The sequence below is a fragment of the Cuculus canorus genome, chromosome 36 (genome assembly GCF_017976375.1).
Source record: "Cuculus canorus isolate bCucCan1 chromosome 36, bCucCan1.pri, whole genome shotgun sequence".
Lineage (NCBI taxonomy): Eukaryota > Metazoa > Chordata > Aves > Cuculiformes > Cuculidae > Cuculus > Cuculus canorus.
Window position 1 is genome coordinate 206,476 of NC_071436.1, and position 27,952 is coordinate 234,427.

At 59.2% G+C, this 27,952-nt stretch overlaps 1 protein-coding gene across 1 annotated transcript; it reads left to right on the top strand.

Moving 5' to 3' along the window:
• Positions 1 to 610: 610 nt before the first annotated feature.
• LOC128849956 (polyunsaturated fatty acid lipoxygenase ALOX15B-like) lies at positions 611 to 27,787 on the top strand (the record flags this gene model as incomplete). Its single annotated transcript, XM_054052697.1, has 14 exons — positions 611 to 1,105; positions 3,553 to 3,784; positions 6,145 to 6,229; positions 7,404 to 7,640; positions 9,769 to 9,869; positions 10,845 to 11,017; positions 14,030 to 14,173; positions 14,749 to 14,943; positions 16,129 to 16,215; positions 18,175 to 18,344; positions 20,660 to 20,781; positions 21,186 to 21,286; positions 23,359 to 23,529; positions 27,537 to 27,787. Coding segments are annotated over 14 exons (2,493 nt in total), but the record flags the coding sequence as incomplete, so codon positions are not given.
• Positions 27,788 to 27,952: the final 165 nt, after the last annotated feature.

Below are 27,952 nucleotides of genomic sequence, written 5' to 3' on the forward strand. Positions count from 1 at the left end.
GGACCTCAGGAGAACCCCAAGAGATCCTCAAGAGGACCCCAAAAACCTCAGGAGAACCCCAAGAGGTCCAGGAGAACCTCAAGGGGACCTCGAGGACCTCAGAAGAACCTCAGGAGAACCCCAAGAGGTCCAGGAGAACCTCAAGGGGACCTTGAGGACCTCAGGAGAAGCCCCCAAACCCCAGAAGGACTCCCCAAGAACCTGAAGAGATCCAGGAGGACCTCAAGGACCTCAGGAGGACGCCAAGAAGACCTCAAGGACCTCAGGAGAACACCAAGAACATCCCAAGAACCTCAAAGCCTCGAGAACGTTGATGGACCCTGAGGGGACCTCATCAGCTCTCAATGTCCCTCAGGGGACCCGAGAGGACCCCAAAGGCCGTGGTGGGACCCAAGAGGACCTGAAGACCCTCAAAGGCTCTGGTGGGACCCAAGAGGACCCCAAAGGCTGTGGTGGGACCCAGGAGGACCCCAAAAGCTCTGGAGGAACCCAAGAGGACCCCAAAGGCCGCGGTGGGGCTGAAGAGGACCCCAAAGGCCGTGGTGGAACCCAAGAGGACCCCAAAAGCTCTGGTGGAACCCAAGAGGACCCCAAAAGCTGTGGAGGGACCCAGGAGGACCCCAAAGGCCGTGGTGGGGCCGAGGAGGACCCCAAAAGCTCTGGTGGAACCCAAGAGGACCCCAAAGGCCGTGGTGGAACCCAAGAGGACCCCAAAAGCTCTGGTGGAACCCAAGAGGACCCCAAAGGCCATGGTGGGACCCAAGAGAACCCCAAAGGCCGTGGTGGAACTCAAGAGGACCTCAAAGGCCGTGGTGGGACCCAAGAGGACCTGAAGACCCTCAAAGGCTCTGGAGGGACCCAAGAGGACCCCAAAGGCCGTGGTGGAACCCAAGAGGACCCCAAAGGCGTCGGTGGGGCTGAAGAGGACCCCAAAGGCGTCGGTGGGGCCGTGGGGGTGGGCGCTCGGTACCGCGTGCGGGTGCGGACGGGGTCGCAGTGGGGGTCGGGGACGTTGGCGTCCGTCACCCTCACCCTGAGGGGCACCCGAGGCCAAAGCCACCCCTGTCACCTGCGGTGGCCCCAACACCGCCTGCGGGCCGGCACCGTGAGTCAACTGGGAGCACTGGGGGGCACTGGGAGCACTGGGAGGGGCACTGGGGGTCACTGGGGGGCACTGGGGGGCACTGGGAGGGGGACTGGGGGGCACTGGGAGGCACTGGGAGGCACTGGGAGGCACTGGGAGGGGGACTGGGAGGCACTGGGGGGCACTGGGGGGCACTGGGAGGCACTGGGAGGGGGAACTGGGAGGCTGGAGGGGCACTGGGAGGTGCTGGGAGGGGGAACTGGGAGGCACTGGGAGGCACTGGGAGGGGGAACTGGGAGGCACTGGGAGGGGGACTGGGAGGCACTGGGGGGCACTGGGAGGCACTGGGGGGCACTGGGAGGTACTGGTAAGGGGGACTGGGAGGCTGGAGGGGCACTGGGAGGTACTGGGAGGGGGAACTGGGAGGTACTGGGAGGGGGAACTGGGAGGCTGGAGGGGCACTGGAAGGCACTGGGAGGCACTGGGAGGGGGAACTGGGAGGCTGGAGGGGCACTGGGAGGCACTGGGAGGGGGAACTGGGAGCCTGGAGCGGCACTGGGAGGCACTGGGAGGGGGAACCGGGAGGCACTGGGAGGCTGGAGGAGGACTGGGAGCACTGGGAAGGGGAACTGGGAGGCTGGAGGGGCACTGGGAGGCACTGGGAGGCACTGGGAGGCACTGGGAGGGGGAACTGGGAGGCACTGGGAGGCACTGGGAGGCACTGGGAGGGGGAACTGGGAGGCTGGAGGGGCACTGGGAGCACTGGGAGGGGGAACTGGGAGGCTGGAGGGGCACTGGGAGGCACTGGGAGGCACTGGGGGGCACTGGGGGGCACTGGGGGGCACTGGGAGGGGGACTGGGAGGCACTGGGGGGCACTGGGGGAAACTGGGAGGCACTGGGAGGGGGAACTGGGAGGCTGGAGGGGCACTGGGAGGCACTGGGAGGGACTGGGACTGGAGTGGAGGGGAACTGGGAGGCACTGGGATGGGGCGGGGGGGAACTGGGTGGACTGGAGGAGCACTGGGGAGGGGACAGAGGGGACAATGGGGGACAAAGGGGGACAATGGGGGACAATGGGGGACACAAAGGGGGACAGTGGGTGACAATGGGAGACAATGGGGACAATAGGGGACACGAAGGGGGGACACAAAGGGGGACAATGGGGACAATGGGGGACACAAAGGGGGACAATGGGGGACAATGGGGGACAATGGGGGACACAAAGGGGGACAATGGGGTACAATGGGGGACACAAAGGGGGGACAATGGGGGACAATGGGGGACAATGGGGGACAATGGAGACAATGGGGGACACAAAGGGAGACAATGGGGGACAATGGGGACAATGGGGGACAATGGGGGACAATAGGGGACACAAAGGGGGGACAATGGGGACAATGGGGGACAGTGGTTGACAATGGGGGACAATGGGGGACACAAAGGGGGGACAATGGGGACAATGGAGAACAATGGGGACAATGGGGGACACAAAAGGGGACAATGGGGGACAAAGGGGGGACAATGGGTGACAAAGGGGGTGACAATGGGGGACAATGGGGACAATGGGGGACACAAAGGGGGGACAATAGGGGACAATGGAGAACAATGGGGACACAAAGAGGGGACAATGGGGACAATGGGGGACAATGGGGACAATGGGGGACAATGGGGGACACAAAGGGGGACAATGGGGACAATGGGGACAATGGGGGACAATAGGGGACGCAAAGGGGGGACAATGGGGGACAATGGGGGACACAAAGGGGGGACAATGGGGGACAATGGAGAACAATGGGGACACAAAGAGGGGACAATGGGGACAATGGGGGACAATGGGGACAATGGGGACTATGGGAGACAATGGGGGACAATGGGGGACAAAGGGGGACAATGGGACACAAAGGGGGACAATGGGGTACAATGGGGGACACAAAGGGGGGACAATGGGGGACAATGGGGGACAATGGGGGACAATGGAGACAATGGGGGACACAAAGGGAGACAATGGGGGACAATGGGGACAATGGGGGACAATGGGGGACAATAGGGGACACAAAGGGGGGACAATGGGGACAATGGGGGACAGTGGTTGACAATGGGGGACAATGGGGGACACAAAGGGGGGACAATGGGGACAATGGAGAACAATGGGGACAATGGGGGACACAAAAGGGGACAATGGGGGACAAAGGGGGGACAATGGGGGACACAAAGGGGGGACAATGGGGGACAATGGGGACAATGGGGACAATAGGGGACAATTGGGGACACAAAGGGGGGACAATGGGGTCAATGGGAGACAATGGGGACACAAAGGGAACACAAAGGGGGGACAATGGGTGACAAAGGGGGGACAATGGGGGGACAATGGGTGACAATGGGTGACAAAGGGGGGACACTGGTTGACAATGGGTGACAATGGGGGGACAATGGGTGACATTGGGGGTGACAGGCGGTGTCCCCCCAGACGGTGGTGGCCGAGGTGACGTCCCCGCGGGCTCTGGGGACGCTGCAGCTGCTCCGGCTCTGGAAGGAGCCCCTGGTGTCCCTTGTCCCCGACCGGTGGCTCTGTGAGAAGGTCACCGTCACCGGACCTTACGGGGACAGCGATGGGGACAGCGATGGGGACACCCCGACGGCCACCTTCCCCTGTCACCGGTGGCTGGAGAGCGGTGGCCTCGACCTGCGGGAGGGGACAGGTATGGGGACATCGGGGACATTGGGGACAATGGGGACATTGGGGACAATGGGGATATTGGGGACATTGGGGACAATGGGGATATTGGGGGACATTGGGGACATTGGGGACATTGGGGACATTGGGGATATTGGGGACATTGGGGACAATGGGGACAATGGGGACAATGGGGACATTGGGGATATTGGGGACAATGGGGACATTGGGGACATTGGGGATATTGGGGACATTGGGGACAATGGGGACAATGGGGACATTGGGGACAATGGGGACATTGGGGACATTGGGGATATTGGGGATATTGGGGACATTGGGGACATTGGGGACAATGGGGATATTGGGGACATTGGGGGACAATGGGGGACAGTGGGGACATTGGGGACAATGGGGATATTGGGGATATTGGGGACAATGGGGACAATGGCGACATTGGGGACATTGGGGACAATGGGGATATTGGGGGACATTGGGGACAATGGGGACATTGGGGGATATTGGGGGATATTGGGGACATTGGGGACAATGGGGACATTGGGGATATTGGGGACAATGGGGACAATGGGGACAGTGGGGATATTGGGGGACATTGGGGGACATTGGGGACAATGGGGGACAGTGGGGACATTGGGGACAATGGGGATATTGGGGATATTGGGGACAATGGGGACAATGGGGATATTGGGGATATTGGGGACAATGGGGACAATGGGGACATTGGGGACATTGGGGACAATGGGGATATTGGGGGACATTGGGGACAATGGGGACATTGGGGGATATTGGGGGATATTGGGGACATTGGGGACAATGGGGACATTGGGGATATTGGGGACAATGGGGACAATGGGGACAGTGGGGATATTGGGGGACATTGGGGGACATTGGGGACAATGGGGGATATTGGGGATATTGAGGACATTGGGGACATTGGGGACATTGGGGACAATGGGGATATTGGGGACATTGAGGACATTGGGGGACATTGGGGGACATTGGGGGATATTGGGGGATATTGGGGGGATATTGGGAGGATATTGGGGGACATTGGGGGGATATTGGGGGACATTGGGGGATATTGGGGGGATATTGGGGGATATTGGGGGATATTGGGGGGATATTGAGGGGATATTGGGGGACATTGGGGGATATTGGGGGATATTGGGGGGATATTGGGGGATATTGGGGGACATTGGGGGGATATTGGGGGACATTGGGGAATATTGGGGGGATATTGGGGGGACATTGAGGGGATATTGGGGGATATTGGGGGATATTGAGGGGATATTGGGAGATATGGGGGATATTGGGGGACATTGGGGGATATTGGGGGGATATTGGGGGACATTGGGGGACATTGGGGGATATTGGGGGGACATTGGGGGGACATTGGGGGACATTGGGGGACATTGGGGGGATATTGGGGGACATTGGGGGACATTGGGGGATATTGGGGGACATTGGGGGGATATTGGGGGACATTGGGGGATATTGGGGGATATTGGGGGACATTGGGGGGACATTGGGGGACATTGGGGGACATTGGGGGGATATTGGGGGACATTGGGGGATATTGGGGGATATTGGGGGACATTGGGGGACATTGGGGGGATATTGGGGGACATTGGGGGATATTGGGGGGATATTGGGGGATATTGGGGGGATATTGAGGGACATTGGGGGATATTGGGGGACATTGAGGGGATATTGGGGGATATTGGGGGATATTGGGGGGATATTGGGGGATATTGGGGGATATTGGGGGGATATTGGGGGGATATTGGGGGATATTGGGGGGATATTGAGGGACATTGGGGGGATATTGAGGGACATTGGGGGATATTGGGGGACATTGAGGGGATATTGGGGGATATTGGGGGATATTGGGGGACATTGAGGGGATATTGGGGGATATTGGGGGATATTGGGGGGATATTGGGGGGATATTGGGGGATATTGGGGGACATTGGGGGGATATTGGGGGGACATTGGGGGGATATTGGGGGACATTGGGGGATATTGAGGGGATATTGGGGGGACATTGGGGGATATTGGGGGGATATTGGGGGCCATTGGGGGATATTGGGGGGACATTGGGGGGATATTGGGGGACATTGGGGGACATTGGGGGGATATTGGGGGGACATTGGGGGATATTGGGGGGACATTGGGGGACATTGGGGGGATATTGGGGGGATATTGGGGGGATATTGGGGGACATTGGGGGATATTGGGGGACATTGGGGGGACATTGGGGGGACATTGGGGGGACATTGGGGGCCATTGGGGGGCCATTGGGGGTGGGTGGGTGTCCCCAGGGGTCCCCCCCGGGGTCCCCCAATGGGTGTCGCGGGGTCCCCCCAGCGCGCCCCCCCCGGGAGGTGTCTCTGGAGCCGCAGTTACTGCAGCAGCGCCTGAACGAGAGGAGAGAGCGGGAGGAGCTCTTCCAGTACGGACTGGGAGCACTGGGACGGCACTGGGAGGGCACTGGGGGGGACTGGGAGGGGACTGGGAGGGCACTGGGAGGGGACTGGGAGGGGCTGGGAGCACTGGGAGGGCACTGGGAGGGCACTGGGAGGGCACTGGGAGGGGACTGGGAGGGGCTGGGAGCACTGGGAGGGCACTGGGACGGCACTGGGAGGGGACTGGGAGGGCACTGAGAATACTGGGAGGGGACTGGGAGCACTGGGAGGGCACTGGGAGGGGACTGGGAGGGAACTGGGAGGGCACTGGGAATACTGGGAGGGGACTGGGAGCACTGGGAGGGCACTGGGAGGGGACTGGGAGGGGACTGGGAGGGCACTGGGAGCACTGGGAGGGCGCTGGGAGGGGCCTGGGAGGGGCCTGGGAGGGCACTGGGAAGACTGGGAGGTGACTGGGAGCACCGGGATAGTACTGGGAACACTGGGAGGGCACTGGGAGGGCACTGGGAGGGGACTGGGAGCCCTGGGAGGGGACTGGGAGGGGACTGGGAGGGGACTGGGAGCACTGGGAGGGCACTGGGAGGGCACTGGGAAGACTGGGAGGGGACTGGGACGGCACTGGGAGGGGACTGGGAATACTGGGAAGGGACTGGGAGCACTGGGAGGGCACTGGTAGCACTGGGAGGGGACTGGGCGGGACTGGGAGGGCACTGGGAGGGCACTGGGAGCACTGGGAGGGCACTGGGAGGGCACTGGGAGGGGACTGGGAGGGGACTGAGATGGCACTGGGAGGGGACTGGGAGCACTGGGAGGGGACTGGGAGGGGACTGGGAGCACTGGGAGGGCACTGGGAGGGGACTGGGAGGGGACTGGGAGGGGACTGGGAGGGGACTGAGATGGCACTGGGAGGGGACTGGGAGCACTGGGAGCACTGGGAGGGCACTGAGAGCACTGGGAGGGCACTGGGAGCACTGGTGTGACTGGTGTGAGTGGTGTTACTGGTGTTACTGGTCCTTACTGGTGTTACTGGTGTGGCAGGTGGGAGCCCTACGCCCCGGGGTGGCCGTGGTGTGGCTCTGGGGACTGGGAGGGAACTGGGATGGACTGGGAGCACTGGGAGGGCACTGGGAGCACTGGTGTGACTGGTGTGACTGGTGTTACTGGTGTTACTGGTCCTTACTGGTGTTACTGGTGTGGCAGGTGGGAGCCCTACGCCCCGGGGTGGCCGTGGCGGCTGCGGGCGTTGCCCCCCACCCTCTGCCCGGGGCCCCCCCCAGTGCCACCAGTGCCACCAGTGCCCTCCCCAGTGCTCCCAGTACCGCCCTCGGCCTCACCACCAGTGCTCCCAGTGCTCCCAGTACCCCCCGAGCCGCTGTCTCCCAGTTTGGCCTTTCCCCTGGAGCACCAGGCTGGCATCGGAGCCCGCGCTGCCGCCGCGTCAGTGCGACTGGGGGGACTGGGAGGGAACTGGGAGCACTGGGAGGGCACTGGGAGGGCAATGGGAGCACTGGGAGGGGACTGGGAGGGCAATGGGAGGGAACTGGGAGCACTGGGAGGGGACTGGGAGCACTGGGAGGGCACTGGGAGGGGACTGGGAGGGGACTGGGAGCACTGGGAGCACTGGGAGGGGACTGGGAGGGACTGGGAGGGCACTGGGAGCACTGGGAGGGGACTGGGAGGGGACTGGGAGGGAACTGGGAGCACTGGGAGGGGACTGGGAGGGGACTGGGAGCACTGGGAGGGGACTGGGAGGGACTGGGAGCACTGGGAGGGGACTGGGAGGGGACTGGGAGCTCTGGGAGGGGACTGGGAGGGAACTGGGAGGGGACTGGGAGGGGACTGGGAGGGAACTGGGAGCACTGGGAGGGGACTGGGAGGAGACTAGGAGGGGACTGGGAAGACTGGGAGGGGACTGGGAGGGCACCAACGGCCCCAATATCCCCCAATGTCCCCCCAATATCCCCCAATATCCCCCCAATATCCCCCAATATCCCCTCAATATCCCCCAATATCCCCCCAATATCCCCCAATGTCCCCCCAATATCCCCCCAATGTCCCCCCAATATCCCCCAATATCCCCTCAATATCCCCCAATATCCCCCCAATATCCCCCCAATGTCCCCCCAATATCCCCCAATATCCCCCAATGCCCCCCAATATCCCCCAATATCCCCCCAATGTCCCCCAATATCCCCCAATATCCCCTCAATATCCCCCAATATCCCCCAATGTCCCCCAATATCCCCCAATATCCCCCCAATATCCCCCAATATCCCCTCAATATCCCCCAATATCCCCCCAATATCCCCCCAATGTCCCCCCAATATCCCCCAATATCCCCCAATGCCCCCCAATATCCCCCAATATCCCCCCAATGTCCCCCAATATCCCCCAATATCCCCTCAATATCCCCCAATATCCCCCCAATGTCCCCCAATATCCCCCAATATCCCCTCAATATCCCCCAATGTCCCCTCAATATCCCCCAATATCCCCCAATATCCCCCCAATATCCCCCAATATCCCCCAATATCCCCTCAATATCCCCCAATATCCCCCAATGTCCCCTCAATATCCCCCAATATCCCCCAATATCCCCCAATATCCCCCAATATCCCCCAATATCCCCTCAATATCCCCCAATATCCCCCAATGTCCCCTCAATATCCCCCAATATCCCCCAATATCCCCCAATATCCCCTCAATATCCCCCAATATCCCCCAATGTCCCCCAATATCCCCCCAATATCCCCCAATGTCCCCCCAATATCCCCCAATATCCCCCAATATCCCCGCAATATCCCCTCAATATCCCCCAATGTCCCCCAATATCCCCCAATGTCCCCCCAATATCCCCCCAATATCCCCCAATATTCCCCAATATCCCCCAATATCCCCTCAATATCCCCCCAATATCACCCAATATCCCCCAATGTCCCCCCAATATCCCCCAATATCCCCCAATATCCCCCAATGTCCCCCAATGTCCCCCAATATCCCCCCAATATCCCCCAATATCCCCCAATGTCCCCCAATGTCCCCCCAATATCCCCCAATATCCCCCCAATATCCCCCAATGTCCCCCAATGTCCCCCCAATATCCCCCAATATCCCCCCAATATCCCCCAATGTCCCCCAATGTCCCCCCAATATCCCCCAATATCCCCCCAATATCCCCTCAATATCCCCCAATGTCCCCCAATATCCCCCAATATCCCCCCAATATCCCCTCAATATCCCCCAATGTCCCCCAATATCCCCCAATATCCCCCCAATATCCCCTCAATATCCCCCAATATCCCCCAATATCCCCCCAATATCCCCTCAATATCCCCCAATATCCCCCAATATCCCCTCAATATCCCCCAATATCCCCCAATGTCCCCCAATATCCCCCAATATCCCCCCAATATCCCCTCAATATCCCCCAATGTCCCCCAATATCCCCCCAATATCCCCCCATATCCCCCCAATATCCCCCAATATCCCCCAATATCCCCCAATATCCCCCCAATATCCCCCAATATCCCCAATGTCCCCCAATGTCCCCCCAATATCCCCTCAGGCAGATTCGCCTCCGGCTCCGCTGTTTCCGTTTTGGGGGTTCGTGGCGAAGCCTCGATGACATCTATGAAGCTCTTGGGGACCCCGGGACCCCCATTAGCGGTTGGTGACCCCCAAAGAGGGGGACCCCAAAAAGAGGAGAGGGGGCGGGGGGGGTCCTATAGTTTGGGGGATCCCTATGGTTTGGGGGATCCCTATGATTTAGGGGCGATCCCTATGATTTAGAGGCGATCCCTATGATTTGGGGGTGTCCCTATGATTTGGGGGTGTCCTTATGATTTAGGGGCGATCCCCATGATTTAGGGGTGTCCCTATGGTTTAGGGGCGATCCCTATGATTTAGGGGTGTCCCTATGATTTGGGGGAATCCCTATAATTTAGGGGTGTCCTTATGATTTGGGGGTGATCCCTATGATTTAAGGGCGATCCCTATGATTTAGGGGTGTCCCTATGATTTGGGGGTGTCCCTATGATTTAGGGGGGATCCCTATGATTTAGGGGTATCCCTATCATTTAGGGGTGTCCTTATGATTTAGGGGCGATCCCTATGATTTAGGGGTGTCCCTATGATTTAGGGGCGATCCCTATGATTTAGGGGTGTCCTTATGATTTCGGGGTGTCCCTATGATTTAGGGGCGATCCCTATGGTTTAGGGGTATCCCTATGATTTAGGGGTGTCCCTATGATTTAAGGGCAATCCCTATGATTTCGGGGTGTCCCTATGATTTCGGGGTGTCCCTATGATTTAGGGGTATCCCTATGATTTAGGGGTGTCCCTATGATTTAAGGGCAATCCCTATGATTTCGGGGTGTCCCTATGATTTCGGGGGTGTCCCTATGATTTAGGGGTGTCCTTATGATTTGGGGGTGTCCCTATGATTTAGGGGCGATCCCCATGATTTAAGGGGAATCCCTATGATTTCGGGGTGTCCCTATGATTTAGGGGCTATCCCTATAATTTCGGGGTGTCCTTATAATTTCGGGGTGTCCCTATGATTTCGGGGTGTCCCTATGATTTGGGGGGGGTCCCCCCACGCTGCAGGTTTGGGGGTTCAGGCTGTTTTTCTCCCCCCCCCAGAGTATGTGGTTCGTCACTGGGCTGAGGATGAGTTTTTTGGGGCGCAGTACCTGTGTGGGGTGAACCCCGTGTTGCTGCGCCGCTGCCGCCGACTGCCCCCCAACTTCCCCGTCACCCCCCAAATGGTGGCCCCCAGCCTGGGCCCCCACAGCTGCCTGAGCCGAGAGATGGAGGTGCACCCCAAAATCCACCCCTGGGGGGAGGGGGGGCACCCCAAGAACTTTAGGGGTTCCTTAAGGGGTTTGGGGTTCCTCAAGGTTTGGGGGGACACAGAGTTTGGGGGTTCGCAGGTTTTGGGGGCACCCTGGAGTCCATGATGGGGTGGAAAGGTCCTCAAGGTTTTGGGGTTCCCTTAAGGTTTGGGGGTTCCCAGGGGTTTGGGGGGGCACAGGGGTTCATGATGGGGTGGGAGGACCTCAAGGTTTGGGGGTCCCTCAAGGTTTGGGGGGACCCTGGAGGCTGGGAAGGGGTTTTGGGGTTCCTCAAGGTTTGGGGCTCCCTCAACGTTTGGGGGTTCCTGGGTTTGGGGGGATGAGAGGACCTCAAGGTTTGGGGGATCCCAAGAATTGGGGGTCCCTTGAGGTCCTCCATTGGGTTTTGAGGTCCCCCATTGGCTTTTGAGGTCCCCCATTGAGTTTTGAGGTCCCCCATTGAGTTTTGGGGTCCTCCATTGGGTTTTGAGGTCCCCAATGAGTTTTTGAGGTCCTCCATTGAGTTTTTGAGGTCCCCCATTGGATTTTGAGGTCCCCCATTGAGTTTTGAGGTCCCCCATTGGTTTTTGAGGTCCTCCATTGAGTTTTGAGGTCCCTCATTGAGTTTTGAGGTCCCCCATTGGTTTTTGAGGTCCCCCATTGAGTTTTTGAGGTCCCTCATTGAGTTTTGAGGTCCTCCATTGGCTTTTGAGGTCCCCCATTGAGTTTTGAGGTCCCCCATTGCGTTTTGAGGTCCCCCATTGAGTTTTTGAGGTCCTCCATTGGCTTTTGAGGTCCTCCATTAAGTTTTGAGGTCCCCCATTGGGTTTTTGAGGTCCCCCATTGGTTTTTGAGGTCCCCCATTGAGTTTTGAGGTCCCCCGTTGAGTTTTGAGGTCCTCCATTGGTTTTTGAGGTCCTCCATTGAGTTTTGAGGTCCCCCATTGAGTTTTTGAGGTCCCCCATTGGGTTTTGAGGTCCCCCATTGGGTTTTTGAGGTCATCCATTGAGTTTTTGAGGTCCCCCATTGGCTTTTGAGGTCCCCCGTTGAGTTTTGAGGTCCTCCATTGAGTTTTGAGGTCCCCCATTGAGTTTTTGAGGTCCTCCATTGAGTTTTGAGGTCCCCCATTGAGTTTTGAGGTCCTCCATTGGTTTTTGAGGTCCTCCATTGGGTTTTTGAGGTCCTCCATTGGGCTTTTGAGGTCCCCCATTGAGTTTTGAGGTCCCCCATTGAGTTTTGAGGTCCTCCATTGAGTTTTGAGGTCCCCCATTGAGTTTTGAGGTCCCCCATTGGGTTTTTGAGGTCCTCCATTGAGTTTTGAGGTCCCCCATTGGCTTTTGAGGTCCTCCATTAAGTTTTGAGGTCCCCCATTGAGTTTTGAGGTCCCCTCTTGGGTTTTTGAGGTCCTCCATTGGGTTTTGAGGTCCCCCATTGCGTTTTGAGGTCCCCCATTGGGTTTTTGAGGTCCCCCATTGAGTTTTGAGGTCCCCCATTGAGTTTTTGAGGTCCCCCATTGAGTTTTGAGGTCCTCCATTGGGTTTTGAGGTCCTCCATTGAGTTTTGAGGTCCTCCGTTGAGTTTTTGAGGTCCCCCATTGGGCTTTTGAGGTCCCCCATTGAGTTTTTGAGGTCCTCCATTGGCTTTTGAGGTCCCCCATTGGGTTTTTGAGGTCCTCCATTGAGTTTTGAGGTCCCCCATTGAGTTTTGAGGTCCTCCATTGGGTTTTTGAGGTCCTCCATTGGGTTTTGAGGTCCCCATTGGACTTTTGAGGTCCCCCATTGGTTTTTGAGGTCCCCCATTTGGTTTTGAGGTCCCCCATTGAGTTTTTGAGGTCCTCCATTGGGTTTTGAGGTCCCCCATTGGCTTTTGAGGTCCTCCATTAAGTTTTGAGGTCCCCCATTGAGTTTTTGAGGTCCCCCATTGGCTTTTGAGGTCCTCCATTGAGTTTTTGAGGTCCCCCATTGAGTTTTGAGGTCCCCCATTGAGTTTTGAGGTCCTCCATTGAGTTTTGAGGTCCTCCATTGGGTTTTTGAGGTCCTCCATTGAGCTTTGAGGTCCCCCATTGGCTTTTGAGGTCCCCCATTGAGTTTTGAGGTCCCCCATTGGCTTTTGAGGTCCTCCATTGGCTTTTGAGGTCCTCCATTGGGTTTTTGAGGTCCCCCATTGAGTTTTTGAGGTCCCCCATTGAGTTTTTGAGGTCCCCCATTGGGTTTTTGAGGTCCTCCATTGAGTTTTGAGGTCCCCCATTGGGTTTTGAGGTCCCCCATTGAGTTTTGAGGTCCCCCATTGGGTTTTTGAGGTCCCCCATTGAGTTTTGAGGTCCTCCATTGGGTTTTTGAGGTCCCCCATTGGGTTTTGAGGTCCCCCATTGAGTTTTGAGGTCCCCCATTGGCTTTTGAGGTCCCCCATTGAGTTTTGAGGTCCCCCATTGGGTTTTTGAGGTCCCCCATTGAGTTTTGAGGTCCTCCATTGAGTTTTGAGGTCCCCCATTGAGTTTTTGAGGTCCCCCATTGGGTTTTGAGGTCCTCCATTGGGTTTTGAGGTCCCCCATTGGGTTTTTGAGGTCCCCCATTGGGTTTTGAGGCCCCCATTGAGTTTTGAGGTCCCTCATTGGGTTTTGAGGTCCTCCATTGAGTTTTGAGGTCCCCCATTGAGTTTTTGAGGTCCCCCATTGGCTTTTGAGGTCCTCCATTGAGTTTTTGAGGTCCCCCATTGGGTTTTGAGGTCCCCCATTGACTTTTGAGGTCCTCCATTGGGTTTTTGAGGTCCTCCATTGAGTTTTGAGGTCCCCCATTGGGTTTTTGAGGTCCCCCATTGAGTTTTGAGGTCCTCCATTGGGTTTTTGAGGTCCCCCATTGAGTTTTGAGGTCCTCCATTGAGTTTTTGAGGTCCTCCATTGGGGTTTTGAGGTCCTCCATTGGGTTTTTGAGGTCCTCTGTTGGCTTTTGGGGTCCCCCATTGGGTTTTGGGGTCCCCCTGAGCCTTTCTTTCCAGGGTGGACGCCTCTTCCTGGTGGACTACGAGCGCCTCTCGGGTCTCTCCACGGGGACCATCGCGGGGGAACCCCAATTCTTGGCGGCGCCTCTGTGTCTCCTTTGGCTCTGTCCCCAACAGCGCCTCCGCCCCATCGCCATCCAGGTCAGACCCAACACCACCACCGCCTTCTCCTCCATCTTCTCCTCCATCTCCTCCTCCATCTTCTCCTCCATCTCCTCCTCCATCTTCTCCTCCATCTTCTCCTCCATCTCCTCCTCCATCTTCTCCTCCATCTTCTCCTCCATCTTCTCCATCTCCTCAATGTTCTCCATTTCTCCTCAACGTTCTCCACCTCTCAATGTTCTCCATTTCTCCTCAACGTTCTCCACCTCTCAACGTTCTCCACCTCTCAACGTTCTCCATTTCTCCTCAACGTTCTCCACCTCTCAACGTTCTCCATTTCTCCTCAACGTTCTCCACCTCTCAACGTTCTCCACCTCTCAACGTTCTCCATTTCTCCTCAACGTTCTCCACCTCTCAACGTTCTCCATTTCTCCTCAACGTTCTCCACCTCTCAACGTTCTCCACCTCTCAATGTTCTCCATTTCTCCTCAACGTTCTCCATTTCTCCTCAATGTTCTCCACCTCTCAACGTTCTCCACCTCTCAACGTTCTCCATTTCTCCTCGATGTTCTCCACCTCTCAACGTTCTCCCCCTGCTGGTGGTGTCCCCTCAGCTGTCCCAGGTTCCGGGCGAGGACAGTCCCATCTTTGTCCCCGAGGACCCCGGGTGGCCTCTGGCGAAGCTCTGGGTCCGCTCCGCAAACTTTGTCCTCCACGAGGTCCAAACGCACCTCCTGCAGAGCCACTTCTTGGCCGAGACCTTCGTCGTGGCCACTCACCGCCTGCCCGGAGGACATCCCGTCTCCCAGGTACCTTCTCCACCATCTCCACCATCTTCTCCACCTTCTCTATCATCTCCACCTTCTCCACCACCTCCACCATCTCCACCTCCTCCACCATCTCCACCATCTCCACCTTCTCCACCCTCTCCACCATCTTCTCCACCTTCTCTATCATCTCCACCTTCTCCACCACCTCCACCATCTCCACCTCCTCCACCATCTCCACCATCTCCACCTTCTCCACCATCTCCACCTTCTCCACCATCTCCACCTTCTCCACCTTCTCCACCACCTCCACCTTCTCCACCATCTCCACCTTCTCCACCACCTCCACCATCTCCACCTTCTCCACCATCTCCACCTTCTCCACCTTCTCCACCACCTCCACCTTCTCCACCATCTCCACCTTCTCCACCATCTCCCCCTTCTCCACCATCTCCACCATCTCCACCTTCTCCACCACCTCCACCATCTCCACCTTCTCCACCATCTCCACCTTCTCCACCATCTCCACCATCTCCACCATCTCCACCTTCTCCACCATCTCCACCATCTCCACCATCTCCACCATCTCCACCTTCTCCACCTTCTCCACCATCTCCACCATCTCCACCATCTCCACCATCTCCACCATCTCCACCATCTCCACCATCTCCACCATCTCCCCCTTCTCCACCATCTCCACCATCTCCCCCTTCTCCACCATCTCCACCATCTCCACCATCTCCACCATCTCCACCTTCTCCACCATCTCCACCTTCTCCACCATCTCCACCTTCTCCACCACCTCCACCATCTCCACCTTCTCCACCATCTCCACCTTCTCCACCTTCTCCACCACCTCCACCATCTCCACCTTCTCCACCTCCTCCACCATCTCCACCATCTCCACCTTCTCCACCTTCTCCACCATCTCCACCTTCTCCACCTTCTCCACCATCTCCACCTTCTCCACCTCCTCCACCACCTCCACCATCTCCACCATCTCCACCATCTCCACCATCTCCACCATCTCCACCTTCTCCACCATCTCCACCATCTCCACCTTCTCCACCACCTCCACCATCTCCACCATCTCCACCATCTCCACCATCTCCACCATCTCCACCATCTCCATCTCCTCCACCATCTCCACCATCTCCACCTTCTCCACGTTCTCCACCTCCTCCACGTTCTCCACGTTCTCCACGTTCTCCACCTTCTCCTCCTCAGTTGCTGCTCCCCCACTGCCGTTTCACGTTCCACATCAACATTTTGGCTCGAGAGTCCCTCCTCCGTCCCGGTGGGATCATCGATCAGGTCAGAAGACAATGGCGGCTCCTGGGTGGGACACGGCGGGGACAGCTTGGACCTCCTGGTGGCCTCTGGGACCTCCTGGTGGCCTCTGGATCTCCATAATGGACCTTTGGGTCCTCCTGGTGGCCTCTGGATCTCCATGAATGGACCTTTAGGTCCTCCTGGTGGCCTCTGGATCTCCATGGTTGGACCTTTGGGTCTCCATGGATGGACGTTTGGGTCCTCCTGGTGGCATCTGGGACCTCCTGGTGGCCTCTGGATGTCCATGGATGAACCTTTGGGTCTCCATGGTGGACCTTTAGGACCTCCTGGTGGCCTCTGGATCTCCATAATGGACCTTTGGGTCCTCCTGGTGGCCTCTGGATCTCCATAATGGACCTTTAGGTCCTCCATGGTGGCCTCTGGATCTCCATAATGGACCCTTAGGTCCTCCCGGTGGCCTCTGGATGTCCATGGTTGGATCTTTAGGTCCTCCTGGTGGCCTCTGGATCTCCATGATGGACCTTTGGGTCTTCCTGGTGGCCTCTGGATCTCCATGATGGACCTTTGGGTCTCCATGGTGGCATCTGGGACCTCCTGGTGGCCTCTGGAACCTCCTGGTGGCCTCTGGCTCTCCATGGATGGACCTTTGGGTCTCCATAATGGACCTTTAGGACCTCCTGGTGGCCTCTGGATCTCCATAATGGTCCTTTAGGTCCTCCTGGTGGCCTCTGGATGTCCATGGATGGACCTTTGGGTCTTCCTGGTGGCCTTTGGGACCTCCTGGTGGCCTCTGGATCTCCATGATGGACCTTTGGGTCCTCCTGGTGGCCTCTGGATCTCCATGGATGGACCTTTGGGTCCTCCTGGTGGCCTCTGGACCTCCATAATGGACCTTTGGGTCCTCCTGGTGGCCTCTGGATCTCCATAATGGACCTTTAGGTCTTCATGGTGGCCTCTGGATCTCCATGGATGGACCTTTGGGTCTCCATAATGGACCTTTAGGTCCTCCTGGTGGCCTCTGGATTTCCATAATGGACCTTTGGGTCCTCCTGGTGGCCTCTGGATCTCCATGGATGGACGTTTGGGTCTCCATGATGGACCTTTAGGTCCTCCTGGTGGCCTCTGGATCTCCATGGTTGGACCTGTGGGTCTCCATGATGGACCTTTGGGTCCTCCTGGTGGCCTCTGGATCTCCATGGATGGACCTGTGGGTCTCCATGATGGACTTTTGGGTCCTCCTGGTGGCCTCTGGGACCTCCTGGTGGCCTCTGGATCTCCATAATGGACCTTTAGGTCCTCCTGGTGGCCTCTGGATCTCCATGGATGGACCTTTAGGTCCTCCTGGTGGCCTCTGGATCTCCATAATGGACCTTTAGGTCCTCCTGGTGGCCTCTGGCTCTCCACGGATGGACCTTTAGGTCCTCCTGGTGGCCTCTGGATCTCCATGATGGACCTTTGGGTCTTCCTGGTGGCCTCTGGATCTCCATGGTTGGACCTTTGGGTCTCCATGGTGGCCTCTGGCACCTCCTGGTGGCCTCTGGCTCTCCACGGATGGACCTTTAGGTCCTCCTGGTGGCCTCTGGCTCTCCACGGATGGACCTTTAGGTCCTCCTGGTGGCCTCTGGATCTCCATGGATGGACCTTTAGGTCCTCCTGGTGGCCTCTGGATCTCCATGATGGACCTTTAGGTCCTCCTGGTGGCCTCTGGGTCTCCATGATGGACCTTTGGGTCTCCATGGTGGCCTCTGGATCTCCATGATGGACCTCTGGATCTCCATAATGGACCTTTGGGTCCTCCTGGTGGCCTCTGGATCTCCATGGTTGGACCTGTGGGTCTCCATGATGGACCTTTAGGTCCTCCTGGTGGCCTCTGGGCCCTCCTGGTGGCCTCCGTCTCTCCACGGATGGACCTTTGGGCCTCTGGGTGGTGGGGCCGTGTGGGTGGGTTGAGGTCAAGGCTGTCGTGGCTCTCGCGCCAAGGCCACCGCGGTGGGACGCGAGGGGACGTTGGAGCTGGTGGCTCGCGGGACGTCGGCGTTGACCTACACGGAGCTGTGCGTCCCTGAGGACCTGAAGGACCGCGACGTCCTCGACGTCCCCAACTACCACTATGGCGACGACGCTCTGGAGCTCTGGGCCACCATCGAGAGGTCCGTGAGGGGACAGTGGACATCATGGGGTGGAGGAGGAGGAGAAGATGGAGGTGGTGGGACGTGAGGATGGGGAGAAGGAGGAGAAGGAGATGGAGGTGGTGGACGTGAGGATGGGGAGAAGGAGGAGGAGAAGATGGAGGTGGTGGACGTGAGGATGGGGAGAAGGAGGAGAAGATGGAGGTGGTGGACGTGAGGATGGGGAGAAGAAGGAGGAGAAGATGGAGGTGGTGGACGTGAGGATGGGGAGAAGGAGGAGGAGAAGATGGAGGTGGTGGACGTGAGGATGGGGAGAAGGAGGAGGAGAAGATGGAGGTGGTGGACGTGAGGATGGGGAGAAGGAGGAGGAGAAGATGGAGGTGGTGGACGTGAGGATGGGGAGAAGGAGGAGAAGATGGAGGTGGTGGACGTGAGGATGGGGAGAAGGAGGAGGAGAAGATGGAGGTGGTGGACGTGAGGATGGGGAGAAGAAGGAGGAGGAGATGGAGGTGGTGGACGTGAGGATGGGGAGAAGGAGAAGATGGAGGTGGTGGACGTGAGGATGGGGAGAAGAAGGAGGAGAAGATGGAGGTGGTGGACGTGAGGATGGGGAGAAGGAGGAGAAGATGGAGGTGGTGGACGTGAGGATGGGGAGAAGGAGGAGGAGGAGAAGATGGAGGTGGTGGGACGTGAGGATGGGGAGGAGGAGGAGGAGAAGATGGAGGTGGTGGACGTGAGGATGGGGAGAAGGAGGAGAAGATGGAGGTGGTGGACGTGAGGATGGGGAGAAGGAGGAGGAGAAGATGGAGGTGGTGGGACGTGAGGATGGGGAGAAGGAGGAGGAGGAGAAGATGGAGGTGGTGGACGTGAGGATGGGGAGAAGGAGGAGGAGAAGATGGAGGTGGTGGACGTGAGGATGGGGAGAAGGAGGAGGAGGAGAAGATGGAGGTGGTGGACGTGAGGATGGGGAGAAGGAGGAGGAGATGGAGATGGTGGACGTGAGGATGGGGAGAAGGAGGAGGAGGAGAAGATGGAGGTGGTGGACGTGAGGATGGGGAGAAGGAGGAGGAGAAGATGGAGGTGGTGGACGTGAGGATGGGGAGAAGGAGGAGGAGAAGATGGAGGTGGTGGGACGTGAGGATGGGGAGAAGGAGGAGGAGAAGATGGAGGTGGTGGACGTGAGGATGGGGAGAAGGAGGAGGAGGAGAAGATGGAGGTGGTGGGACGTGAGGATGGGGAGAAGGAGGAGGAGAAGATGGAGGTGGTGGACGTGAGGATGGGGAGAAGAAGGAGGAGAAGATGGAGGTGGTGGACGTGAGGATGGGGAGAAGAAGGAGGAGAAGATGGAGGTGGTGGACGTGAGGATGGGGAGAAGAAGGAGGAGAAGATGGAGGTGGTGGACGTGAGGATGGGGAGAAGGAGGAGAAGATGGAGGTGGTGGACGTGAGGATGGGGAGAAGGAGGAGAAGATGGAGGTGGTGGACGTGAGGATGGGGAGAAGGAGGAGGAGAAGATGGAGGTGGTGGACGTGAGGATGGGGAGAAGGAGGAGGAGAAGATGGAGGTGGTGGACGTGAGGATGGGGAGAAGAAGGAGGAGAAGATGGAGGTGGTGGGACGTGAGGATGGGGAGAAGAAGGAGGAGAAGATGGAGGTGGTGGGACGTGAGGATGGGGAGAAGGAGGAGAAGATGGAGGTGGTGGACGTGAGGATGGGGAGAAGGAGGAGGAGAAGATGGAGGTGGTGGGACGTGAGGATGGGGAGAAGGAGGAGGAGAAGATGGAGGTGGTGGACGTGAGGATGGGGAGAAGGAGGAGGAGGAGAAGATGGAGGTGGTGGACGTGAGGATGGGGAGAAGGAGGAGGAGGAGAAGATGGAGGTGGTGGGACGTGAGGATGGGGAGAAGGAGGAGGAGAAGATGGAGGTGGTGGACGTGAGGATGGGGAGAAGGAGGAGGAGAAGATGGAGGTGGTGGACGTGAGGATGGGGAGAAGGAGGAGGAGGAGAAGATGGAGGTGGTGGACGTGAGGATGGGGAGAAGGAGGAGGAGGAGGAGATGGAGATGGTGGACGTGAGGATGGGGAGAAGGAGGAGGAGGAGAAGATGGAGGTGGTGGACGTGAGGATGGGGAGAAGGAGGAGGAGAAGATGGAGGTGGTGGACGTGAGGATGGGGAGAAGGAGGAGGAGAAGATGGAGGTGGTGGGACGTGAGGATGGGGAGAAGGAGGAGAAGATGGAGGTGGTGGACGTGAGGATGGGGAGAAGGAGGAGGAGAAGATGGAGGTGGTGGACGTGAGGATGGGGAGAAGGAGGAGAAGATGATGGTGGTGACCTCCAGCTTCGTGGCGGGGGTGGTGGCCCTCTACTACCTGGAGGACAATGACGTGGCCGAAGATGAGGAGCTTCAGCTCTGGGTTGGTGACATCTTCACCTACGGCGTCCTCGGCAACGAGAAGACCGGTACGGGACCTCATGGTCACCTCCTGGTGGTGGTGAGGACGTGGGATGGATGTGGTCCCCATTATGGTCACCTCATGGTGGTGGTGAGGACGTGGGATGGATGTGGTCACCATTGGGGTCACCTCATGGTGGTGGTGAGGACGTGGGATGGATGTGGTCACCATTGGGGTCACCTCCTGGTGGTGGTGAGGACGTGGGATGGATGTGGTCACCATTGGGGTCACCTCATGGTGGTGGTGAGGACGTGGGATGGATGTGGTCACCATTGGGGTCACCTCATGGTGGTGGTGAGGACGTGGGATGGATCTCCTCTTGGTCTCCACCCCATTGGAGGTCCCGGGTGGGTTCTCCTGGAGCTGAAGGTCCCCCCTGGATGAGGTCCCACCACCTTCTTCTCCCCTCAGGTTTCCCCTCGAAGCTCCGCTCTCGTCCCGAGTTGGTGAAGTTCCTCACGATGGTCATCTTCTGCTGCTCCGCCCGTCACGCCGCCGTCAACAGTGGGCAGGTGGGGCTCCACGGTGGCCACCGACCTTCTCTGGTGGCCACCGAGGACCTGGAGGTGTCTCCATCTCTGGTGGGACTCAGGTGACCCCTTTGGTGGTCATAAAAGACCTGGAGATGTCTCCATTTCTGGTGGGACTGAAGGAGATGTGGGACATGGAGGACCTCCAAGTGTCCATATGGGCCTCCACGGTGACCACCGACCTTCTCTGGTGGCCACTGAGGGCTTGGAGGTGTTCTCCAGCCCTGGTGGGATCTCCTGGTGGGATCTCCTGGTGGGATCTGGTGGGTCCTGGTGGGTTCTGGTGGGTCCTGGTGGGTCCTGGTGGGATCTCCTGGTGGGTCCTGTTGGGTCCTGGTGGTTCCTGGTGGGATCTGATGGGTCCTGGTGGGATCTCCTGGTGGGTTCTGGTGGGTCCTGGTGGGATCTGATGGGTTCTGGTGGTTCCTGATGGGATCTGGTGGGATCTCCTGGTGGTCCCTGGTGGGTTCTGGTGGTTCCTGGTGGGATCGGGTGGGATCTGATGGGTCCTGGTGGGTTCTGGTGGGTTCCTGGTGGGTTCCTGGTGGGTTCCTGGTGGGTCGTGGTGGGATCGGGTGGGACGTGGTGGGATCTCCTGGTGGTTCCTGGTGGTCCCTGGTGGGTCCTGGTGGGTCCTGGTGGGTCCTGGTGGGATCTCCTGGTGGTTCCTGGTGGGTTCTGGTGGTTCCTGGTGGGATCCGGTGGGACGTGGTTGGTCCTGGTGGGTCGTGGTGGGATCTCCTGGTGGTTCCTGGTGGTTCCTGGTGGGATCCAGTGGGACATGGTTGGTCCTGGTGGGTCATGGTGGTTCCTGGTGGTTCCTGGTGGGTCGTGGTGGGACGTGGTTGGTCCTGGTGGGTCCTGGTGGGATCTCCTGGTGGTTCCTGGTGGGTTCTGTTGGTTCCTGGTGGTTCCTGGTGGGTTCCTGGTGGGTTCCTGGTGGTTCCTGGTGGGATCTGATGGGTTCCTGGTGGTTCCTGGTGGTTCCTGGTGGTTCCTGGTGGGTTCCTGGTGGTTCCTGGTGGGATCTGATGGGTTCCTGGTGGTTCCTGGTGGTTCCTGGTGGGTTCTGGTGGTTCCTGGTGGTTCCTGGTGGGTTCCTGGTGGTTCCTGATGGGTCCTGGTGGGATCTCCTGGTGGTCCCTGGTGGGTTCTGGTGGTTCCTGGTGGTTCCTGGTGGGATTTGATGGGTCCTGGTGGTTCCTGGTGGGTTCCTGGTGGGTTCTGGTGGTTCCTGGTGGGATCCGGTGGGATCTGGTGGTTCCTGGTGGGTTCCTGGTGGTTCCTGGTGGTTCCTGGTGGGTCCTGGTGGGTTCCTGGTGGGTTCTGGTGGTTCCTGGTGGTTCCTGGTGGGATCTCCTGGTGGTTCCTGGTGGGTCCTGGTGGGATCTGGTGGTTCCTGGTGGGATTTCATGGGTCCTGGTGGGATCTCCTGGTGGGTTCTGGTGGGTTCTGGTGGTTCCTGGTGGGATCCGGTGGGACATGGTTGGTCCTGGTGGGTCCTGGTGGGATCTCCTGGTGGTTCCTGGTGGGATCCAGTGGGACATGGTTGGTCCTGGTGGGTCATGGTGGTTCCTGGTGGTTCCTGGTGGGTCGTGGTGGGTCGTGGTGGGTCCTGGTGGGTCCTGGTGGGATCTGTTGGGTCCTGGTGGTTCCTGGTGGTTCCTGGTGGGTTCTGGTGGGTTCCTGGTGGTTCCTGGTGGGTCCTGGTGGGTCCTGGTGGGTCCTGGTGGGATCTCCTGGTGGTTCCTGGTGGGTTCTGGTGGTTCCTGGTGGGATCCGGTGGGACGTGGTTGGTCCTGGTGGGTCGTGGTGGGATCTCCTGGTGGTTCCTGGTGGTTCCTGGTGGGTTCCTGGTGGGATCTGATGGGTTTCTGGTGGTTCCTGGTGGGTTCCTGGTGGTTCCTGGTGGGATCTGATGGGTTCCTGGTGGTTCCTGGTGGTTCCTGGTGGTTCCTGGTGGGTTCTGGTGGTTCCTGGTGGTTCCTGGTGGGTCGTGGTGGGATGGGGTGGCCCCGCGGTGACGTCGGAGGCGGTGGCGGTTGTCCCCGCAGTACGACTACGCCGCGTGGATGCCCAACACCCCGGGGACGCTGAGGAGACCTCCGCCGGCGTCCAAGGAAGAGGCCACCATGGAGCTCTTCCTGGAGAGTCTCCCAACGCCCGAAGCCACCGCCGCTCTTCTGGCGCTGCTCAGCGTCGTCAGCTACGAGGGAGGAGAACCGGTGAGGAGAAACCCCCACCGCGGGGGAGGACCTCCAGGAACCTCGGGGGGGGACCTCCAGGAGCTCCGGGGCTCCAAAGGGGCACCTCGTGACCTTCAGAAGATCCAGGAATCCTGGTGGGACTCCATCACCACCATGTGTCCAAGAGGGCACCTCATGAGCTCCAGAGGTCCTGGTGGGACCCCATGACCTCCATGTGTCCATGTGGGCACCTCATGAGCTCCAGAGGTCCTATTGGGACCCCATGACCTCCATGAGCCCCAGAAGTCCTGGTGGGACCCCATGACCTCCATGACCTCCATTAGTCCTGGTGGGACCCCATGACCTCCATGTGTCCAAGAGGGCACCTCATGACCTCCAGGAGTCCTGGTGGGACCCCATGACCTTCATGTGTCCATGTGGGCACCTCATGACCTCCAGAGGTCCTGGTGGGACCCCATGACCTTCATGAGCTCCAGAGGTTCTGGTGGGACCCCATGAGCTCCATGTGTCCAAGAGGGCACCTCATGACCTCCAGAGGTCCTATTGGGACCCCATGACCTCCATGAGCCCCAGAAGTCCTGGTGGGACCTCATGACCTCCATGTGTCCATGGGGACACCTCATGAGCTCCAGAGGTCCTGGTGGGACCCCATGACCTCCATGTGCCCAAGAGGGCACCTCATGAGCTTCAGGAGTCCTGGTGGCCCCCCATGACCTCCATGAGTTCCATAGCTCCTGGTGGTCCCCCATGAGCTCCATGAGCTCCAGAGTTCCTGGTGGCCCCCCATGACCTCCATGAGCCCCAGGAGTCCTGGTGGGACTCCATGACCTCCATGTGTCCAAGTGGACACCTCATGACCTCCAGAGGTCCTGGTGGGACCCCATGACCTCTATGACCTTCAGAAGTCCTGGTGGGACCCAATGACCTCCATGTGTCCAAGTGGACACCTCATGACCTCCATGAGCCCCGGAAGTCCTGGTGGGACCCCATGACCTCCATGTATCCATGTGGGCACCTCATGACCTCCAGAGGTCCTGGTGGCCCCCCATGACCTCCATGTGTCCAAGCGGCCCCTCATGACCTTCAGGAACCCCAGAAGTCCTGGTGGGACCTCCATGAGCTCCATGTGTCCAAGGGGGCACCTCATGACCTCCAGAGGTCCTGGTGGCCCCCCATGACCTCCATAGCTCCTGGTGGCCCCCCATGAGCTCCAGAGGTCCTGGTGGCCCCCCATGAGCTCCATAGGTCCTGGTGGCCCCCCATGAGATCCATAGCTCCTGGTGGCCCCCCATGAGATCCATAGCTCCTGGTGGCCCCCCATGAGCTCCAGAGGTCCTGGTGGCCCCCCATGAGCTCCATAGTTCCTGGTGGCCCCCCATGAGCTCCATAGCTCCTGGTGGCCCCCCATGAGCTCCATAGTTCCTGGTGGCCCCCCATGAGCTCCAGAGGTCCTGGTGGCCCCCCATGACCTCCATGAGCTCCATAGGTCCTGGTGGCCCCCCATGAGCTCCAGAGGTCCTGGTGGCCCCCCATGAGCTCCATGAGCCCCATTAGTCCTGGTGGGACCCCATGACCTCCATGTGTCCATGTGGGCACCTCATGACCTCCAGAGGTCCTGGTGGGACCCCATGACCTCCATGAGCTCCATGTGTCCAAGGGGGCACCTCATGACCTCCAGAGGTCCTGGTGGCCCCCCATGACCTCCATAGCTCCTGGTGGCCCCCCATGAGCTCCAGAGGTCCTGGTGGCCCCCCATGAGCTCCATAGGTCCTGGTGGCCCCCCATGAGATCCATAGCTCCTGGTGGCCCCCCATGAGATCCATAGCTCCTGGTGGCCCCCCATGAGCTCCAGAGGTCCTGGTGGCCCCCCATGAGCTCCATAGTTCCTGGTGGCCCCCCATGAGCTCCATAGCTCCTGGTGGCCCCCCATGAGCTCCATAGTTCCTGGTGGCCCCCCATGAGCTCCAGAGGTCCTGGTGGCCCCCCATGACCTCCATGAGCTCCATAGGTCCTGGTGGCCCCCCATGAGCTCCAGAGGTCCTGGTGGCCCCCCATGAGCTCCATGAGCCCCATTAGTCCTGGTGGGACCCCATGACCTCCATGTGTCCATGTGGGCACCTCATGACCTCCAGAGGTCCTGGTGGGACCCCATGACCTCCATGAGCTCCATAGGTCCTGGTGGCCCCCCATGAGCTCCATAGGTCCTGGTGGCCCCCCATGACCTCCATGAGCTCCAGAGGTCCTGGTGGGACCCCATGACCTCCATGTGTCCATGTGGGCACCTCATGACCTTCAGGAGTCCTGGTGGCCCCTCATGACCTCCATGAGCCCCAGAAGTCCTGGTGGGACCCCATGACCTTCATGTGCCCAAGGGGGCACCTCATGACCTCCAGAGGTCCTGGTGGCCCCCCATGACCTCCATGAGCCCCAGGAGTCCTGGTGGGACTCCATGACCTCCATGTGTCCAAGAGGGCACCTCATGACCTCCAGAGGTCCTGGTGGCCCCCCATGACCTCCATGAGCCCCAGAAGTCCTGGTGGGACCCCATGACCTTCATGTGTCCAAGGGGGCACCTCATGACCTCCAGAGGTCCTGGTGGGACCCCATGAGCTCCATGAGCCCCAGAAGTCCTGGTGGGACCCCATGACCTCCATGTGTCCAAGGGGGCACCTCATGACCTCCAGAGGTCCTGGTGGGACCCCATGACCTCCATGAGCTCCAGAGTTCCTGGTGGCCCCCCATGACCTCCATGACCTCCATTAGTCCTGGTGGGACCCCATGACCTCCATGTGTCCAAGAGGGCACCTCATGACCTCCAGGAGTCCTGGTGGGACCCCATGACCTTCATGTGTCCAAGAGGGCACCTCATGAGCTCCAGAGGTCCTGGTGGCCCCCCATGACCTCCATGAGCTCCAGAGGTCCTGGTGGGACCCCATGACCTCCATGTGTCCATGTGGGCACCTCATGACCTCCAGAAGTCCTGGTGGCCCCTCATGACCTCCATGACCTCCATTAGTCCTGGTGGGACCCCATGACCTCCATGTGTCCAAGTGGGCACCTCACGACCTCCAGAGGTCCTGGTGGGACCTCATGACCTCCATGAGCCCCATTAGTCCTGGTGGGACCCCATGACCTCCATGAGCTCCAGAGTTCCTGGTGGCCCCCCATGAGTTCCAGAGTTCCTGGTGGCCCCCCATGAGCTCCAGGAGTCCTGGTGGGACCTCATGACCTCCATGAGCTCCATAGTTCCTGGTGGCCCCCCATGAGCTCCAGAGGTCCTGGTGGCCCCCCATGAGCTCCAGAGTTCCTGGTGGCCCCCCATGAGCTCCAGAGGTCCTGGTGGCCCCCCATGACCTCCAGGAGTCCTGGTGGGACCTCATGACCTCCATGAGCTCCATAGTTCCTGGTGGCCCCCCATGAGCTCCAGAGGTCCTGGTGGCCCCCCATGAGCTCCAGAGTTCCTGGTGGCCCCCCATGAGCTCCAGAGGTCCTGGTGGCCCCCCATGAGCTCCATGAGCCCCAGAAGTCCTGGTGGGACCCCATAACCTCCATGTGTCCAAGAGGGCACCTCATGACCTCCAGAGGTCCTGGTGGGACCCCATGACCTCCATGAGCTCCATAGTTCCTGGTGGCCACCCATGAGCTCCAGAGGTCCTGGTGGCCCCCCATGACCTCCATGAGCTCCATAGTTCCTGGTGGCCCCCCATGACCTCCATAGTTCCTGGTGGCCCCCCATGACCTCCATGAGCTCCATAGTTCCTGGTGGCCCCCCATGAGCTCCAGAGGTCCTGGTGGCCCCCCATGACCTCCATGAGCTCCATAGTTCCTGGTGGCCCCCCATGAGCTCCAGAGTTCCTGGTGGCCCCCCATGAGCTCCATGAGCTCCATAGCTCCTGGTGGCCCCCCATGACCCCCATAGCTCCTGGTGGCCCCCCATGACCTCCATAGGTCCTGGTGGGACCCCATGACCTCCATGACCCCCAGAGGTCCTGGTGGCCCCCCCTGACCCCGTGTCCCCCCCGCAGCACCCGTTGGGGTCGCGTTCCCCGGAGCCCTTCACGGGAACGGCCGCGCGGCTCCTGGTGGAGGACTTCCGGCGCCGCTTGGCCGCCATCTCCCAGCGCATCCGCAGACGCAACGAAGGGCTGGAGCTGCCCTACCCCTACCTGGACCCGGCCTGCGTCCAGGAGAGCATCGCCATCTGACCACCACCCCCGGGACCCCACCCTCCAGGGGGACCTCGACCTCCTCAGAGCTCCTCAGACCTCCTCAGAGCTCCTCAGAGCTTCTCCGACCTCCAGAGAGCTCCAGAGAGCTCCTCAGACCTCCTCAGACCTCCTTAGATCTTCTCCGACCTCCTCAGATCTTCTCCTTAGAGCTCCTCAGACCTCCTTAGATCTTCTCCGACCTCCTCAGATCTTCTCCTTAGAGCTCCTCAGAC